Source organism: Pristiophorus japonicus, chromosome 15 (assembly GCF_044704955.1).
Source record: "Pristiophorus japonicus isolate sPriJap1 chromosome 15, sPriJap1.hap1, whole genome shotgun sequence".
NCBI lineage: Eukaryota > Metazoa > Chordata > Chondrichthyes > Pristiophoridae > Pristiophorus > Pristiophorus japonicus.
The window spans coordinates 31,612,509-31,629,760 of NC_091991.1; the positions used below are offsets into that span (position 1 = coordinate 31,612,509).

The following is a 17,252-nucleotide window of genomic DNA, read 5'->3' on the forward strand; positions in this document are numbered from 1 at the left end:
AAAAGCTCTGAACCATATATTCACATTCATAATGAATGATGGAAAACACAATTTTAGAAAGACATTGGGCCTAATTTGCAGCTCCTATGGGCGTGTACAAGGTGTTCACACTCCCGTACGGGCCGCGCATGTTCTGGGTTTAGGCATGTATTGCGCATGCACTGAAACCGGAACTTGTGATCCACCAAGAATTCTCTTGATCGATCGCATGAATACCCGGGAAAGGGGCCTCCCACGGGCAGAGAAGTTGGGCTATTTGCCCAACGTTTGCCCCCTGAATGCCCGTGAAATTCTTACGCCTGGTAAAAGCAGGTGTAAGGCCTGCTCTTACCAGCGTAGGAGTTTTTTGCAGAATAAAATGTTATCAATAATTTATACATTTAAAAACCTGTACAATAAGGTACATTTATTTTTAGCTCCTTTTAAAACACGTACATTTATTTTTCAAAAAATAAAATTTTTGTTTTAAATATTTAATTAAATGCCATTTTAAATGTGTTTTTGTTTTATTTATTTGAAGTGCAAATGTAGTTCTGGGGGATATTCTCAGTCATACTTATGAGGATTCTGCATGTACGGAAACCCCATAAGTATTCGTTGGGCCGGCCCACGTGACCACAGGGGTGCTTGTGAACTGCCTCTTCCCGCGTGTACCCAGAGAGCCCCAGGACTGCGAGATCCTGTCTTTCGGATGAGTCTTTAAACCGAAGTCCCGTCTGCTCTCTCAGATGGACGTAAAAGATCCCGTGGCACTATTTTTTAAAAAAAAGGAGAGCAGGGGAGTTATCCAGTTATTCCCCATGCCCTGGCCAACATTTATCCCTCAATTAACATAACATTAAAAAAACCAGATTATCTGGTCATTATCACATTGTTGCTTGTGGGAGTTTGCTTGTGCGTTTCCCACATTACAACAGTGACTACACTCCAAAAGTACTTAATTGACTGTAAAGTGCTTTGAGATGTCTGGTGGTCGTGAAAAGTGCTATATAAATGCGAGTCTTTTTTTTTTCTTTAGCTCCCAGACCATTTTATTTGCGGATCGGAGGCTTTTCCCTGCGGGAAGCCTCCGACCGCAGATTCAGGGCTAATAGTGATTTAACCTTTCACACTCTGCTACCCACTATCTTTTTTTTATATCTTAATTTGAAAGCTTGGTTTTGAAGTTTCCAGTTGTGTTCGCCTGGTGCTTTCCACAAATGATCCAGGAAGTTAAATTGGCCGTGACTGCTGTGAAAGGTCAAACGACGGATCAATGCTTGGCAGCACTGTAACTTTAATTAGTGTAAATTAATGCATAAATACAGGCGAGGTGGCATTGATCCATCAAATTCCAACCAGACTTTGGTTCACTTAACATTTACTAACGCAAACAGAAAGAGAAATCATTTTTTTTTGGTTGCTAAGATTTCCTTTTGTTAAAAAATTTGCAGGGCTATGTGGAAAGGGCAAGGGGAGATGGGACTAATTGGATTGCTCTTTCAAAGAGCCGGCGCAGGCACGATGGGCCGAATGGCCTTCTCCTGTCCTGTATCATTCTGTGCTCAGAACTAAGAAAGAAAGACTTGCATTTATATAGTGCCTTTCATGACCTGGATGTCTCAAAGCGCTTTACAGCCAATTAAATACTTGTGGCGTGTAGTCACTGTTGTAATGTGGGAAACGCGGCAGCCAATTTGCACACAGCAAGCTCCCACAAACAGCAATGTGATAATGACCAGATAATCTGTGTTTTTTTTGTTATGTTGATCGAAGGATAAATATTGGCCAGGCCACTGGGGATAACTCCCCTGCTCTTTTTCGAAATAGTGTCAAGGGATCTTTCACATCCACCTGAGTGCGGACAGGGTCTCAGTTTAACGTCTCATCCGAAAGACGGCACCTCTGACAGTGCACTACTCCCTCAATAATTGCACTGGTGTGTCAGCCTTGAATTTTGTGTTCGAGTCTCTGGAGTGGGACTTAAACCAACAACCTTCTGACTCTGAGGCGAGAGAGCTGCCCACTGAGCCATGGCTGACATGAGGATATTTGATACATGAGGATCAATAAGTGACTGGAAAGAGGGTATGATTCAAACTTCTCCTTGGTAGAGGAGTCCAGTCACTTGAGCAGTTGATTTGCTGGGCCCCCATCTGGGATTGGCCTGTTGTTCAGTTGAGTTGATGCTCCAGTCGATGAAAAACTGGCTCTATCCAGTTTCACTTTGTGACCGACTGCCAACGTATGCTAATGAGTAACTTGCCAAAGGATTAAGTGGAAAAGTTTTCAAGTCAGTCATCCTCGTTTGTTCCATGTTCAGACTAATTACGGTGGCACAGTTTCTGGTTACCAGTCTGGTTAGGTAATTTCTTCAGTTATATCCAATCTACTCCTAAATACCGTCATTCTTAACACTTAAAAAAAAATCAACTTATCCAGTAGTTCAAAATAAGCAATTAACACAGAAAAATGTTTAAAATAGTTATTTTTAAATTCAATATGAGCCTCATTCTGAATGATACCCGAGTTTTTCTCAGTTCTATATTGTCTTTAAACATCATCATCATCATCATCATACAGTCCCTCGTATGTTTCCACGCCAAAAAGGGATGAGTTCACAGGTGTTTCAATGAAGGACCTAATATTCCAGGTCCTGAACTACATCTTGGAGGGTGGAAGATGTCTGTGCGTGGATTTTTTTTAATGTGTGGTGGTCACACACACGGGCTTAACAGAGCTAGGTTTTGGTCCAGTGGCAAGGATTACCCAAGACGGCTGGAGACCTGATCTGCTGCACGGACCTAGTGCGCACACATATCGCAGTGTGGGCTGGCCCGTGCTGCCCCTGGGCCCTCGCCTCTTCTGGCCCCGAACTCTCACCTCTCCTGGGCCCTGGTCACTTCCATCTACGAGCTCTTGCCGCTCCTTCACCCCTCTTGCTGTGCCTGCCCGCACTCTGTCAGCATAGGATAAAGTTCTTAAGTTAATAATCTATTTTACAGAATGAAGTTTTTTTTAAATTGAGGTTTTGGGTTGTGAAAATCATAGAAACATAGAAAATAGGTGCAGGAGTAGGCCATTCGGCCATTCAACAAGATCATGGCTGATCGCCCTCCCCAGCACCTCCCCCCTCCCCCCCCACGCCCCATCCACACCCCCCCCCCCCGAACCCTCCCCCAACCGCAAGGACCACATCCAACTCCCTCCCGAACACATCCAATGAACTGGCATCAACAACTCTCCGTGGCAGGGAACCCCACTGGACAACAACTCCCCGAGTGAAGAAGTCTCTCCCGATCCCAGCCCCAAACAACCCACCCCCCATCCCAAGAGCGTGACACCCCCCGGCTCCGTACTCACCCAACACCGGGAACACTCCCCCCGCACCCAACCCGCCCCGTCCCGTCAGAAACCTTTCCAAATGCCGAACCCCCCCCGGATGTCGAGCCCCCGGCCACCCCGGAGCCACGCCCCCGCGACGCCAACCACACCACAACCACCAACCGCCATCTGCGCAGTCAACCCGTCCACCCCACTCTGAACACTCCCCGCACCGAGGCACAGAGCCCCCAGGCCCGCCCCTCCAACAGACTTCGCCCCCCCCCCCCCAGACCTTCGCTGCACTGTGGCCCCTTCTGTCACCCGCCCTGGGTTTCTCCACCCCCCACCTCCACCACTCTCCCCTCCATCCCCCGCCCCCGTCTCCCCTCATCTTCCCTCTGCCTCCCCGCACAGGCTCCCATCTTGGGGACGGTAACCTTCTGGGGCAGGGAATTTTAGCTCCCAGCGTGGAAGTCCTGCTCCCGCCGCAGAATTGGCCATACCACCCCTCAAATCGTTAATGCTAAGTCCCTTTTATCTGAAGGATCAACCTGAATGCTTGAAGCCGGAAACATTTCTTATCTAATGTATCTTAAGTGTGTCTTCCCACTGACTGATCAGACAATGCAGATACTTATCGTATAATGCTGCTTGACTTGTGGAATGGGCGGGGCCTAAGCAATCTAATCTGTTGGAAACATAAGATTTAAAAGCAGGAGTAGGCCATGCGGTCCCTCGAGCCAGTTCCGCAATTCAATAAAATCACGGCTGATTTTCGACCTTAACTCCACTTTCCCGCCCGATTCCCACGTCCCTTGATTCCCCTGGAGTTCAAAAATCTATCTCTGCCTTGAATATGCTCAACGATTCAGCATCCACAGCCCTCTGGGGTAGAGAATTCCAAAGATCTGAGTGAAGAAATTCCTCCTCATCTCGGTCTTAAATGGTCGACCCCTGATCCTGAGACTATGCCCCGAAGTTCGAGACTCTCCAGCCAGGGGAAATAGCCTCTAAGCATCTAACCTGTTAATCTCCCTCAGAATCTATCCAATCAGAGTGACCTCTCCAAATGTACCTGGGGAGCTTGCAGTTCTAATTCTTTCAATGAAGAAGCAACCCTTCAGCCTCTGGTTGGAGAAGGAATTGAGGGCGGGTGGGTCCCAAAGAATTCCCCCAAAAGATGGACTAGATTAAATCATTTTCCTCACTGACTCAAAAGCTTGGAGAAGAGGTGCCTGGGTCCTCCAGGCAGCACAACAATGTTCTCGAGCTCCAGATTAAAACAGCAATCAAAATCTGTTCTGCTCCAAAAAGACAACACATCCAAAAAGTACATCGAAACAATAGGTTGAGAGAAGTCATTTGGGTTCTTCTGGGTTCGTACACTGTCCTCCAGACAAGACTGCTGACACTCCAGCCACTTCCTACATTTCAAAATCAGCTGGCACCAAAGTTAGCCCAAACTTCTCCAGCACTACCAGTCAACTCATTGACACCCAAGATGATTTGGTATCATTTGCACATCTGCTGGGGCTGCCCAGCTCCGTTGCATTTCTTGCTGCACTGGTATCCACCAAAAAAACCTAGAGGCAAAGTTCCAAGATTCCTTTTTTTCCTCATTACAGGAACCACGTGCTTTCATTTCCATCAAATAGGGTAAAACAATTTTTACATAGGATATACAGCACAGAAACTGGCCATTCGGCCCAAGCACACTCTACCGCCATTTATGCTCCACTCGAGCCTCCTCCCGTCTTTCCTCATCTAAATCTATCCGTATAACCCCTTCTTCCCTTCTCCCTCAGATGCTTGTCTAGCCTCCCCTTAAATGCATCTATACTATTTGCCTCAACCACTCCCTGTGGTAGCGAGTTCCACATAAAAGCAGCAATTAAAATCTGTTAAAGGAATACTCCAAAAAGTATCCCTTGGAGATTAGAGACTATGTAATCCTATGCAATTAAAAAGATACCAGGAAAGCAAAGAGAGAGCATGAAAGAATGTTGGCAAGTAAAAATCAGGGAAAACCCAAAGATGTTTTGTAAATACTGTACATTATAAGAGGATAACTAGAGAAAGAGTGAGGCCTATTAGAGACCATAAAAGAAATCTGTGTGGAGACAAAAGACATGGGTATGATTCTTAATGAATACTTTACATCTGTTTTCACACATGAGAGGGGCGATGCAGACTTTGCAATGAGGGAGGAGGAGTGTGAAATATTAAATGAGATAAACATAGTGAGAGGAAGTATTAAGGGGCTTAGCAGCTTTGAAAGTGGATAAATCCCCAGGCCCAGATAACCTGTATCCCAGTCTGTTAAGAGAAGCAAAAGAGGAAAAAGCAGAGGCTTTTACTATCATTTTCCAATCCTCTCTGGCTACAGGTATGGTGTCTGAGGACTGCTAAAGTTGTACCTTTGTTTAAAAAGAGAGAAAGGGATAGAAAGAGTAATTACAGGCCAGTCAGCCTCACCTCAGTGATGGGAAAATTATTGGAAAAAATCCTGCGGGACAGGATAAATCTTCATTTGGAAAGACATGGATTAATCAAGGACAGTCAGCATGGGTTTGTTAAGGGAAGGTTGTGTCTGACTAACTTGATTGAATTTTTCGATGAGGTAACTAGGAGGGTTGATGAGGGCAGTGTGTATGATATAGTGTATATGGATTTTAGCAAAGCTTTTGATAAGGTCCCACATGGCAGACTAGTCATGAAAGTAAAAGTGCATGGGATCCAGGGCAAAGTGGAAAGTTGGATCTGAAATTAGCTCAGAGGCAGGAATCAAAGGGTATGATAGGTGTTTTTGTGACTGGAAAGCTGTATCCAGTGGGGTTTCACAGGGCTCAGTGCTACATCCCTTGCTTTTTGTGGTATATATCAATGACTTGGACTTGAATGTTGAGGGTATAATTAAGAAGTGTGCAGATTACACTAAAATAGGCTGTGTGGTTGATAATGAAGAAGAAAGCTGCGGACTGCAGGAGGATAGCCATGTACTGGTCAGGTGGGCAGAACAGTGGCAAATGGAATTCAATCCGGATAAATATGAGGTAATGCATGATAGATAATTCAAACAGGCTGCATTTAGACAGACTGTGAGAATTCACAGACACCAAGTCAGAGATGCTACGTGAGTGGGAGCATGTTGCATTAAGTCATCAATCAACTTGACATTTTAGGACTTTGGGTAGAGAGCCAATTAAAAGATTAAAAGACTATTAATTGAGCCAATAAGGTCAAAGAAGACGAGTTCTTTTCTGTAAATTGATCCAGGTATAAGTACAGCCATTTTGACCATGTGGTCTCAAAAGGACAAAGACCTGGCTTAAAGCCAAGAGCTTGTTGCTGTCTGCCAGAAATAAAGTTACATTAAAACTACAATCGGAGTTCGTATTTCATTGGAAATTAAGAGATCTAACAATGCATTTGGGGAGGTCTAACACGGCAAGGGAATCATCATCATAGACAGTCCCTCGGAATCGAGAAAGACTTGCTTCCATTCTAAAAATGAGTCCTTAGGTGGCTGAACAATCCAATAGGAGAACCACAGTCCCTGTCACACGTGGGACAGATAGTTGTTGAGGGTAAGGGAGGGTGGGATTAGTTTTCCTCAGGCAACCAAAGGCTGCGCTGGAGGCAGTGTTGAATCTCGTCGTCAATGTCTGCTTTTGTTGATAGGAGGCTCCCGAGGTATACACATTAAATGGTACTACACTGAAGTACGGAGCAAAGGGATCTTGGAGTGCAGTTCCAAGATCCCTGAAGGTAGCAGGCCAGGTAGATACAGTGGTTAAGAAGGCATATGGAATACTTGCCTTTATTAGTCGAGGCATGGAATACAAGAGCAAGGAGCTTATGCTTGAACTGTATAAAACACTGGTTAGGCCGCAGCTGGAGTACTGTGTGCAGTTCTGGTCACCACATTACAGGAAAGATGTGATTGCACTGGAAAGGGTGCAAAGGTGATTTACAAGAATGTTGCCTGGACTGGAGAATTTTGGCTATGAGGAAAGGTTGGAGATGCTGGGTCTGTTTTCTTTGGAACAGAAGAGGCTGAGGGGAGACCTTATTGAGGTGTATAAAATTATGAGGGATGAGGGGCGAGAATAGGAAGGACCTGTTCCCCTTGGCAGAGAGGTCAACAACCAGGGGGAATAGATTTAAAGGAATTGGGGGAGGTTTAGAGGAGATATGAAGGGACATTTCTTCACCGAGAGGGTGGTGGAGGTCTGGAACTCACTGCCTGAAAGGGTGGTAGAGGCAGAAACCCTCAACATTTAAACGATACTTGGATGTGCACTTAAAGTGCCATAACCTACAGGACTACGGACCAAGAACTGGAGAGTGGGATTAGGCTGGATAGCTCTTGGTTGGCTGGCGTGGACACGGTGGGATGAAATGGCCTCCTTCTGTGCTGTAAATTTCTATGATTGTATGATTCTCACCACTTTCTGGGTAAAGAAGTTTCTTCTGAATTCCCTATTTGAATTCTTGGTGACTCTCTTGTATCGATGGCCTTTAGTTATGCTCTTCCCCACAAGTGGAAACATTCTCTCTGTATCCACTCTTATCAAAACCTCATGATTTTAAAGACCTCTATTAGATCACTCCTCAGCCTTCTTCTTTCATTGCACTCTATTGTCCTAGGATGTAATTGACCAAGAGACAGTGTTCAGCTTGCATACTAAATGTGCTCCTCATAACGACCAATGTCCCCCCCTCACAGTGCGGAGCGTGGACAGGCCTGAGCTTTTGAGTAATATGGTTAATCTTGCTGTTCCATAAGGAGTATGTTTGCATTGAGCTAGTGAGGTGAAGTATATAAATAAAAAGGGAAGCACTTAGTAATAAACTGTCGGACAAAGGGTTTAGTGTTAATGGGCTAGGCGTTGAAGATGTGTGTTAAAACTAGACCATCCAGTATGTGCAATGTTGTGGCTCACCATTAACTTCAAACAATTAGTCATTTGATTCATCCCAGGCTCGAATGGCCTACTCCTAGAATCATGGAATGGTGACAGCACAGAAGGAGGCCATTCGGCCCGCTTGAGCCCATGCATGCTCTCTGCAAGAGCAGTTCAGCCAATTCCACTCCCCCGCTGCAAATTTTGTTTCCTTCAGGTACTTATCCAATTCCCTTTTGAAAACCACAATTGAGTCTGCCTCCACCATTCAGGCAGATCCTAACCACTCACTGCGTAAATTTTTTTCCTCGTGTCGCCTTTGGTTCTTCTGCCAATCACCATAAATCTGTGTCCTCTGGTTCTCGACCCTTAGGACGATGAAATACTTATGGAGTGTAGTCACTTTTATAATGAAACATGGCAGCCAATTGCACAGAGCAAGCTCCCACAAACAGCAATGAGATCATGACCAGATAATCTGTTTTTTTTTTAAGTGATGTTGATTGAGGGATGAATATTGTTCAGGACACAGGATAACTCCCCTGCTTTTCTTCGAAATAGTGCCATGGGATCTTTTACATCCACCTGAGAGGGTAGACAGGGCCTCAGTTTAACGTCTGATCCGAAAGACAGCACCTCCGACAGTGCAGCTCTCCCTCAGCACTACACTGGGGTGTCAGCCTAGATTTATGTGCTCAAGTCCCTGAAGTGGGTCTTGAACCCACAACCTTCTGACTCAGAGGCTAGAGCGCTACCTGCTGAGCCACAGCTGATGCATAACATTATGTGCATAGTGAAATGCATGGTAATCATAAATAATGATACAGTTCTTGAGTACATGTTGGGTTTATTGTAAATCAGTATCCAATCACATCGCACGTAAAGGAATGTAACTCTGAGGAGGCAGAGTAGTCATTGCACAAGACTGCATTGTTGTTTCAGTGCACAGTTGGGAGTGTGGGCGGCATTCCTTTCTTCGACTTACTTTCAGTTTTAGGAGAAGGGAGGCGATTTCTGCCATCTATTTCTGCCACCTATGTACATTCATTTAAACAGTTGATTTCATTCAACCATCTAAGTGTAAGCTGCACTTTTTAAAAAAAAAAGAACTTGGTTGAGGCATAAATATTGGCCAGGACACCGGGAATAACTCTCCTGCTCTCCTTCAAAATTGTGCCATGGGATCTTTTATGTCCACCTGAGAGGGCAGATGGGGCCTCGGTTTAACGTCTGATCCGAAAGACAGCACCTCCGACAGTGCAGCACTCCCTCAGTGTGACCAGTGAGCCATGACGAACACCCCTCGGGTTCATTTGAATCTCTTGGGCACTTTGTAAACCCATATAACCTCAATTTAAATCTTCAGTGAGATGTTGAAGTGTTGTCTTTATGATGAACAATATCCATGATACTGAAAATTGCGTTTTTCGCACAAAAAAATCTACATTCTGCCTGTGTATATATGGCCACTTTTTTGTATTGGATAAGGATCACAATCCAAAGAGGGAAAATTAACTTAAGCTTAAAAGATTTGCAAATGACTTTCAAACGTTCTCGCAGACCTAAGTTGGCTACCGGTCCACAAATCGCTATAATTTAAAATTCTCATCCTTGTGTTTAAATCTCTTAATGGCCTCGCCCTTCCTTATCTATATAAGCTCCTTCACTTCGACAAAATCATGCCAAGAGTCTGGACAGAGTAGATAGAGAGAAACTGTTCCTATTGGCAGAAGGGCCGAGAACCAGAGGAGACACATTTAAGGTGATTTAGAACCAAAGGCGAAGTAAGAGCAAACCTTTTTACGCAGCGAGTGGTTAAGATCTGGAACGCACTGCCTGAAAGGGTGGTGGAGGCAGACTCAATTTTATCTTTCGAAGGGGAGTTGGATAATTATCTGAAGGAAAAGAAATTGCAGAGCTACGGGGACAGGGCGGGGGAATGGGACTAGCTGAGAGATTCGGCTGCCTTCCGTGCTGTAACCATTTCATTCATTCCATTCGAACCCCATTACAATGAACTCTTCTTTCCTCTGACTCTGGCCTTTTGTGCATCACCACTTCCTTTTGCCCCACCTTTGGTGGCCATGCCTTCGGCCATCTAGACCCCACAATCTGGAATTCCCTCCTGCCTCGCCACCTCTTTTTCCTCTTTGTCAGACTCTCCTTAAAACCCAATTCTTTGACCGATCTTATGGTCACTGCTCAGAATATCTCCTCCTTTGGCTCGACGTCCAGTTTGTCTGAATAGGCCTCTGTGAAGGATCTTGGGACATTTTTCTTTGTAAATGAAAGTTGTTGAATCTGAAGTGCACCCAAATGAGCCCAGTTGGATTTGGCTCTCTGTCAAAAGCACTTGCTGTTCCCAAAATGTATCTGAAGTGGCTGGAACGTAAATAGCTGCAAATTATGATCCACAATACTGTCGTCATCTTTCGTATGGTGGTAGCAAAGCAAATCAAACGTCAATATCTAAATCAGATATCCAGGCCAAAGTTTCTGGTATAACAGCGTGGATATCTTGTAGGCTGTCTGCGAACTTCCTCCAAGGGCAGTGCTCGATGTGCTCCAGGGTCTGATTAGGAGCTCCACAGTCACATGATGGGGCTGCTTTAATCTTCCACCTATGGAGAAGGTGCCAGCATCGACTATGACCGGTTCTGAGGCGGTTGATGGTTGTCAACTGATTGCGAGGGAAGTTTGATCTGACAAGTTGTACTGTGGGGTCCTCTATAAGGAATCCATTCCGTATGTCACAGTTCATACTGTGATTTTGCTAATGCAGGGAAAGATTTTAGTGCTTGTTGGATTGCTGATGACATAAGTTGAATGTTTTAATTATCAAATATCTAGTGTGGAAACTGCAGTGCAGGATGAATAAGACAATTTGTGTACACACTCTGCAGTGCGATTATTAAATATAATGTGGAGATGCCGTTTGGTAAGATTTTTTTTTTCTGTATTGCTTTTCTCTGCTAGGAAGGACCAGAATCTTCTGTCCCCCGTGAACTGCTGGTATTTACTGTTGAACCAGGTCAGGAGAGAAAGCAAAGACCATGCGACATTGAGCGACATCTATCTGAACAACGTGATCATGCGTTTCATGCAAGTCAGCGAGGACTCGACGAGACTGTTCAAAAAGGTATCGCAGCGTTTACATCGGCAGCTCTGAACAGGCAACGCCCCCAGATACTAACCCTTTCACAATCGGTTTTTAAAACTTAATAATTCTCCTCATCTCCCTTCTGGTTCTTTTGCAAATTTGCTCTTTTTGTAAAACTGAACCAATAAGAGCAAATTTACAAAAGATTCAGAGAAGAGATGAGAATTATTTTTTAACCAAGCAAGTTATTATAATCTGGAGTGGACTGCCTAGAAGGGTGGTGGAAGCAGATTCAATAGTAACTTTCAAAAGGGAATTGGATAAATACTTGAAGGGGGGGATATTTTGCGGGGCAATGGGGAAAGAGCAGGGGGGGGAATGGGACTGAGTGGATAGCTCTTACAAAGAGCTGGTACAACCGCTGCCTCCAGATTCGAGGGGGCGCACGGTAATGGGCCGGGGAAAATGTTTCCGCCCAGGGGGGGCACTACCCCAATGGTAGCACCCCAGGCCGCTGCGTATCCGGCGATGACTGACTGAAGGGGAAGGCCCTTGGAACATGTCAGCGCTACACGTTCGCCAGGTTAGTGCCCCCCGATCCTGCCCCCAGAGGAAGTGGAGTGCTGGGCATTGCACTCCACTTCCTCTCGGGTGGTGACCCCAATTGAGGTCGCAGGGCGGGACTTCTTCACCAGCGCAGGAAGTCCTCCCTCCACCACCCCCCCCCCCCCCCCCCCGCACCCCAATGGCGTGCTCCCAAATGTCGCCCCCTATGGTTCTAACAAGTCTGAGAAATGTTAGTGGTGGGAAAGGGAACATTTTCCCACCTTGAGATGTCCACTGCCTGAAGCCCAACCTCTAACTGCACCAGTGTCACATTGCACGTGATTTGCTTTTGAGCACCTTGTGGGGTCTGGAGAGAGATCCCACTTGGAGGTTTTTCCCAATTGTCGGTGGGCCGGTTGCTTCCTCGGAGAGTGGGTTGGGTCGGGTGCATGTTGCAGCAAGTCTGTGGGGAGAAAGGGAGTCGGTGGGTCAAATGGCCTTTCCCTAGGTCACTTTGGGCTCCTGTGAAACTCTTGACCCATTAATTGGGGCGGCCTTCAAAGCCAGTTGGGGAAAACAGAAAGGACGACCTGCTACTTCACCCTGCCCCCCCAAATGCCAGTATTCATTGCCTTGCCCACGTAGTGATATTACTCAAACAGGTCCTTTTAGTTCCTACAAGATCTGCTCTCATATTCACGGCCAATTACCTGTCACAGTTAAAATAGTTCGAATTTGCATTACCTCTTGTTAGATGCAAAGTCGGGACTGGTATTTGGCAGTTATATGAAAGTTCATTTGATTGTAATGGGGTTTTCAGGCATTGTGCTGCCACTTACTTTTCAAGTACAATTTAATTAAGAACATGCGTTGGAAATCAATTTGAATTTTAATTCCTAAATCGAAAATTTATTAAAATTGAACGTGATTTCAAGGAAGTGTGTGCATTGTATGCAGGTTTTTCAGAATCATTCCGTGAAGATACGGTTCTGATGTGTGTTTACACAATCCTGGTCTGTGTGAAGTTGTTTCTGCAATTGGAGGGGCACATTTTTTGTTTTGTTAAATGGCAAGAGCAAACGAGGAGAAATGTAATAATTCCAGTTCTTGCGACACCGCAGCCAATATCCGGGCCATTACTTTGTAAAACCGTTGGCTGAAGGCTTTTCATGAGGAAGATCGTCCATTAAGTAGATATCACATCGCTCATGTTTGGAAAGAAACTCATTTCAGTGATGTTGAATTTTCACAGATTGATCGAAAGATCTACTTTCTTTGCAAGGCACGGTCCTACTTGATTATTTTCCGCGGGGAACCAGGAAATTAAATAGCCGGGTCTTTTATAGTGTGAATGCTCATAATAGTGCAAGTGAATGACTGAATTAAACTTGCAATTGTTCAACCATGAAGTAACAATTAATGCGCTTGAGTGACATTTAATGCTTTGGATGTTTTGTTGCTGGTAACTGTGCTATGTCATTGCTGTTAACCCTCTGCCAATGAACCGGCCACTTTTGTAGGGATTCCTACAGGCATTCAGCATTACTACGGTGATCTGGTTTAAGATAAGAGTCAATGCGCACTTTCAGTGCATGAAGACACAGTAGCTTTAAGACTTGTACCTGTGTCTCTATGTAGCCTTGAGTATTATGATATCCTGAATTTCTCCTTCCCAAACCTGTCTTATTTTCCCAGTTTGTGGATAAAGTTACTTCAACGTTGGTTCAAATTTGTCAGTGGAGTAGGAGGCAGTATGTAGATCATTGCTAACATGTTTTTTTTTCTTGAATATCTTTTTATAAGTCATTTCCCTCCCTCCCTCTCGCTGTTCCCCCTATTTTGTCCTGATTCTCGCTATTCAAGCCATTCAAAGCTGAGGAGCAGAAAAACCTGCTCACCTGTGGTTTCTCAGGCCTGGCCATAGTGGGTTCCCAAAACAGAGACATAAGGTAGTGCTGAACACAGTCATGTCATCCCCTCAGCCAGCCTTCCAGCTTGGCTCAACTTCAACCATAGCGCGACAACACTCTTAATGACTTCAACAGAATGTGTAAAAAGAAAGACTTCCATTTATAAAGTGCCTTTCACCACCACTGGATGTCCCAAAGTACTTTATGAAATGTAGTCACTGTTGTAATGTAGGAAACGCAGCAGTCAATTTGTGCTCACCAAGCTCCCATAAACAGCAATGTGGTAATGACCAGATAATCTGTTTTATGATGTTGATGGAGGGATAAATATTGGCCAGGATACCGGGGATAACTCCCCTGCTCGTCTTCAAAATAATGCCATGGGATCTTTTACGTCGACGAGAGAGCAGAGGGGGCCTCGGTTTATCATCTCATCTGAGAAACGGCACATCCGACAGTGCAGCGCTCCCTCAGCACTCATCATCATAGGCAGTCCCTCGGAATCGAGGAAGACTTGCTTCCACTCCTGAAGTGAGTTCTTTGGTGGCTGAACAGTCCAATACGAGAGCCACCGACTTTGTCACAGATAGTCGTTGAGGGAAGAGGTGGGTGGGACTGGTTTGCCGCACGCTCTTTCCGTAGTCTGCGCTTAATTTCTGCGGCGCTGTCTATATCAAAGCGTCTAAGTTCCCAGGCAACTATGGCGGTGCGGCGTTCCGGCCTGTCGCTGTTGGGGTTGTCCATGAGGGTCCTGACGTTCCAGGTCCCGAACTTCATGTTAACGGAGTGGAAGATGCCTGTGCGTGAGTTTTTTTTAACGTGGGGTGGTTGTTGCACATCGGCAACCACACGGGCTTAGCTGAGCGAGGTCTTGATCCAGTGGCAGTGGGGTCCAAGATGACTGGAGACCAGGCACTGCTATATGGGCCTAGTTGCATACGGTGAGATGTTGGCCGCAGGCTCGGTGCTGGGTAGCACCCTTGGTGGTCGGTGATCCAGGGACTGGTTGGGGACAGGCATCGGGGAGGGTCAGTGGCCCACCCGGGTTCAGGGTGGGAGGGCAGTGGGGGCTCACAGCCATGGCACTCACCACATGTTGAAGGTGGAGAAGTGGACAGCACTGCACTGGGTGTGTCAGCATACATTTATGTTCTCCCGTCTCTGGAGTTGGACTTGAACGCACAACCTTCTGACTCGGAGGCAAGAGTGCTGCCCACTGAGCCACAGTTTACACAGAAGGGTGTCCGAGAAGGTCGATCTGTAATTGAGACTGCACCATATTGGCAAGAGATTGTTAATGGATACTCGGGAAATTCATACAAAGAAAGTCTAGCAAAGTATGTTCATGTTTTGTTTAATTTTATATATGTATTTAAATGTTTATGCTGATTAGGCCCGTCAAAGTAAGTGTATAGTTTGCTTATACCTTATTTACCATCTCTCTGTCCTCTCCCTAGCCTGCACAGTGTGTCAATTGCTAAGGTAGTGCTGGCAATACATTTCTGGTCAAACAGGCTGCCCAGCCCAGCATTAACATTGTACAAGCACTTCCTTGGAGACACATTTCCAGTAGCTTGTTTGTTGCATTCTCCCTCTGGAGGGGAATAAAACCCAGGCCAAGCACTCCCATTAATTTTTGGAATGGCTTGTATCATTTTCCATGCAGATGATGTATTTAATGGCTGCTTCAACAACATACCCCAGCTATTTACAATATACCTTAATGATTTAGACAAAGGAATTGAATGTAATATCTACAAGTTTGCAGATGACACGAAGCTGGGTGGCGCTATGAGCTGTGAGGAGGATGCTAAGAGGTTGCAGAGTGACTTGGACAGGTTAGGTGAGTGGGCAAATGCATGGCAGATGCAGTATAATGTGGATAAATGTGAGGTCATCCACTTTGGTGGCAGATTAGGAAAAGGGGAGGTGCAATGAGACCTGGCTGTCATGGTACATCAGTCATTGAAAGTTGGCATGCAGGTACAGCAGGCGGTGAAGAAGGCAAATGGCATGTTGGCCTTCATAGAGAGAGCATTTGAGTATAGGAGCAGGGAGGTCTTACTGCAGTTTAACAGGGCCTTGGTGAGGCTACACCTTGAATATTGTGTATGTTGTGTATCTGTAAAGCATGCACTCCCATGTTTCGCCACCAGGGAGCGAGGGGAGCAAGGGGATCCCTTGGGAGCACTGTATATAAGCCGGCCCCTAAGGCCTGTTAGTCACTCTGGAGTGTCTTAATAAAGACTGAGGTCACTGTTACTTTAACCTCCCTGTGTGCAGTCTCATCTGTGTTAGGAACATAACAGTGTACAGTTTTGGTCTCCTAATCTTGCTATTGAGGGAGTGCAGCGAAGGTTCACCAGACTGATTCCTGGGATGGCAGGACTGACATATGAAGAATAACTGGATCGACTAGGCTTATATTCACTGGAATTTAGAAGAATGAGAGGGATCTCATAGAAACATATAAAATTCTGATGGGATTGGACAGGTTAGATGCATAAAGAACGTTCCCGATGTTGGGGAAGTCCAGAACCAGGGGTCACAGTCTAAGGATAAGGGGTAACCAATTTAGGACTTGGATGAGGAGAAACGTCTTCACTCAGAGAATTGTGAACCTGTTGAGGCCAGTTCATTAGATATTCAAAGGGGAGTTAGATGTGGCCCTTACAGCTAAAGGGATCAAGGGGTATGGAGAGAAAGCAGGTATGGGGTACTGAAGTTGCATGATCAGCCATGATCATATTGAAACATAGAAACATAGAAACATAGAAAATAGGTGCAGGAGTAGGCCATTCGGCCCTTCTAGCCTGCACCGCCATTCAATGAGTTCATGGCTGAACATTCAACTTCAGTACCCCATTCCTGCTTTCTCGCCATACCCCTTGATCCCCCTAGCAGTAAGGACCTCATCTAACTCCTTTTTGAATATATTTAGTGAATTGGCCTCAACAACTTTCTGTGGTAGAGAATTCCACAGGTTCACCACTCTCTGGGTGAAGAAGTTCCTCCGCATCTCGGTCCTAAATGGCTTACCCCTTATCCTTAGACTGTGACCCCTGGTTCTGGACTTCCCCAACATTGGGAACATTCTTCCTGCATCTAACCTGTCTAAACCAGTCAGAATTTTATATGTTTCTATGAGGTCCCCTCTCATTCTTCTGAACTCCAGTGAATACAAGCCCAGTTGATCCAGTCTTTCTTGATAGGTCAGTCTCGCCATCCCGGGAATCAGTCTGGTGAACCTTCGCTGCACTCCCTCAATAGCAAGAATGTCCTTCCTCAGGTTAGGAGACCAAAACTGTACACAATACTCCAGGTGTGGCCTCACCAATGCCCTGTACAACTGTAGCAACACCTCCCTGCCCCTGTACTCAAATCCCCTTGCTATGAAGGCCAACATGCCATTTGCTTTCTTAACCGCCTGCTGCACCTGCATGCCAACCTTCAATGACTGATGTACCATGACACCCAGGTCTCTTT

The 17,252-nt window shown here is 45.6% G+C and overlaps 1 protein-coding gene across 2 annotated transcripts in view; it reads left to right on the forward strand.

Moving 5' to 3' along the window:
- srgap1a (SLIT-ROBO Rho GTPase activating protein 1a) overlaps window positions 1–17,252 on the forward strand; it is a 289,071-nt gene that overhangs the window by 132,162 nt on the left and 139,657 nt on the right. For both annotated transcript variants that reach the window (XM_070900273.1, XM_070900274.1), the window contains exon 3: window positions 11,187–11,349. In XM_070900273.1, coding sequence (XP_070756374.1) covers window positions 11,187–11,349 — 163 coding nt within the window. The remainder of the gene's footprint in view (window positions 1–11,186; window positions 11,350–17,252) is intronic.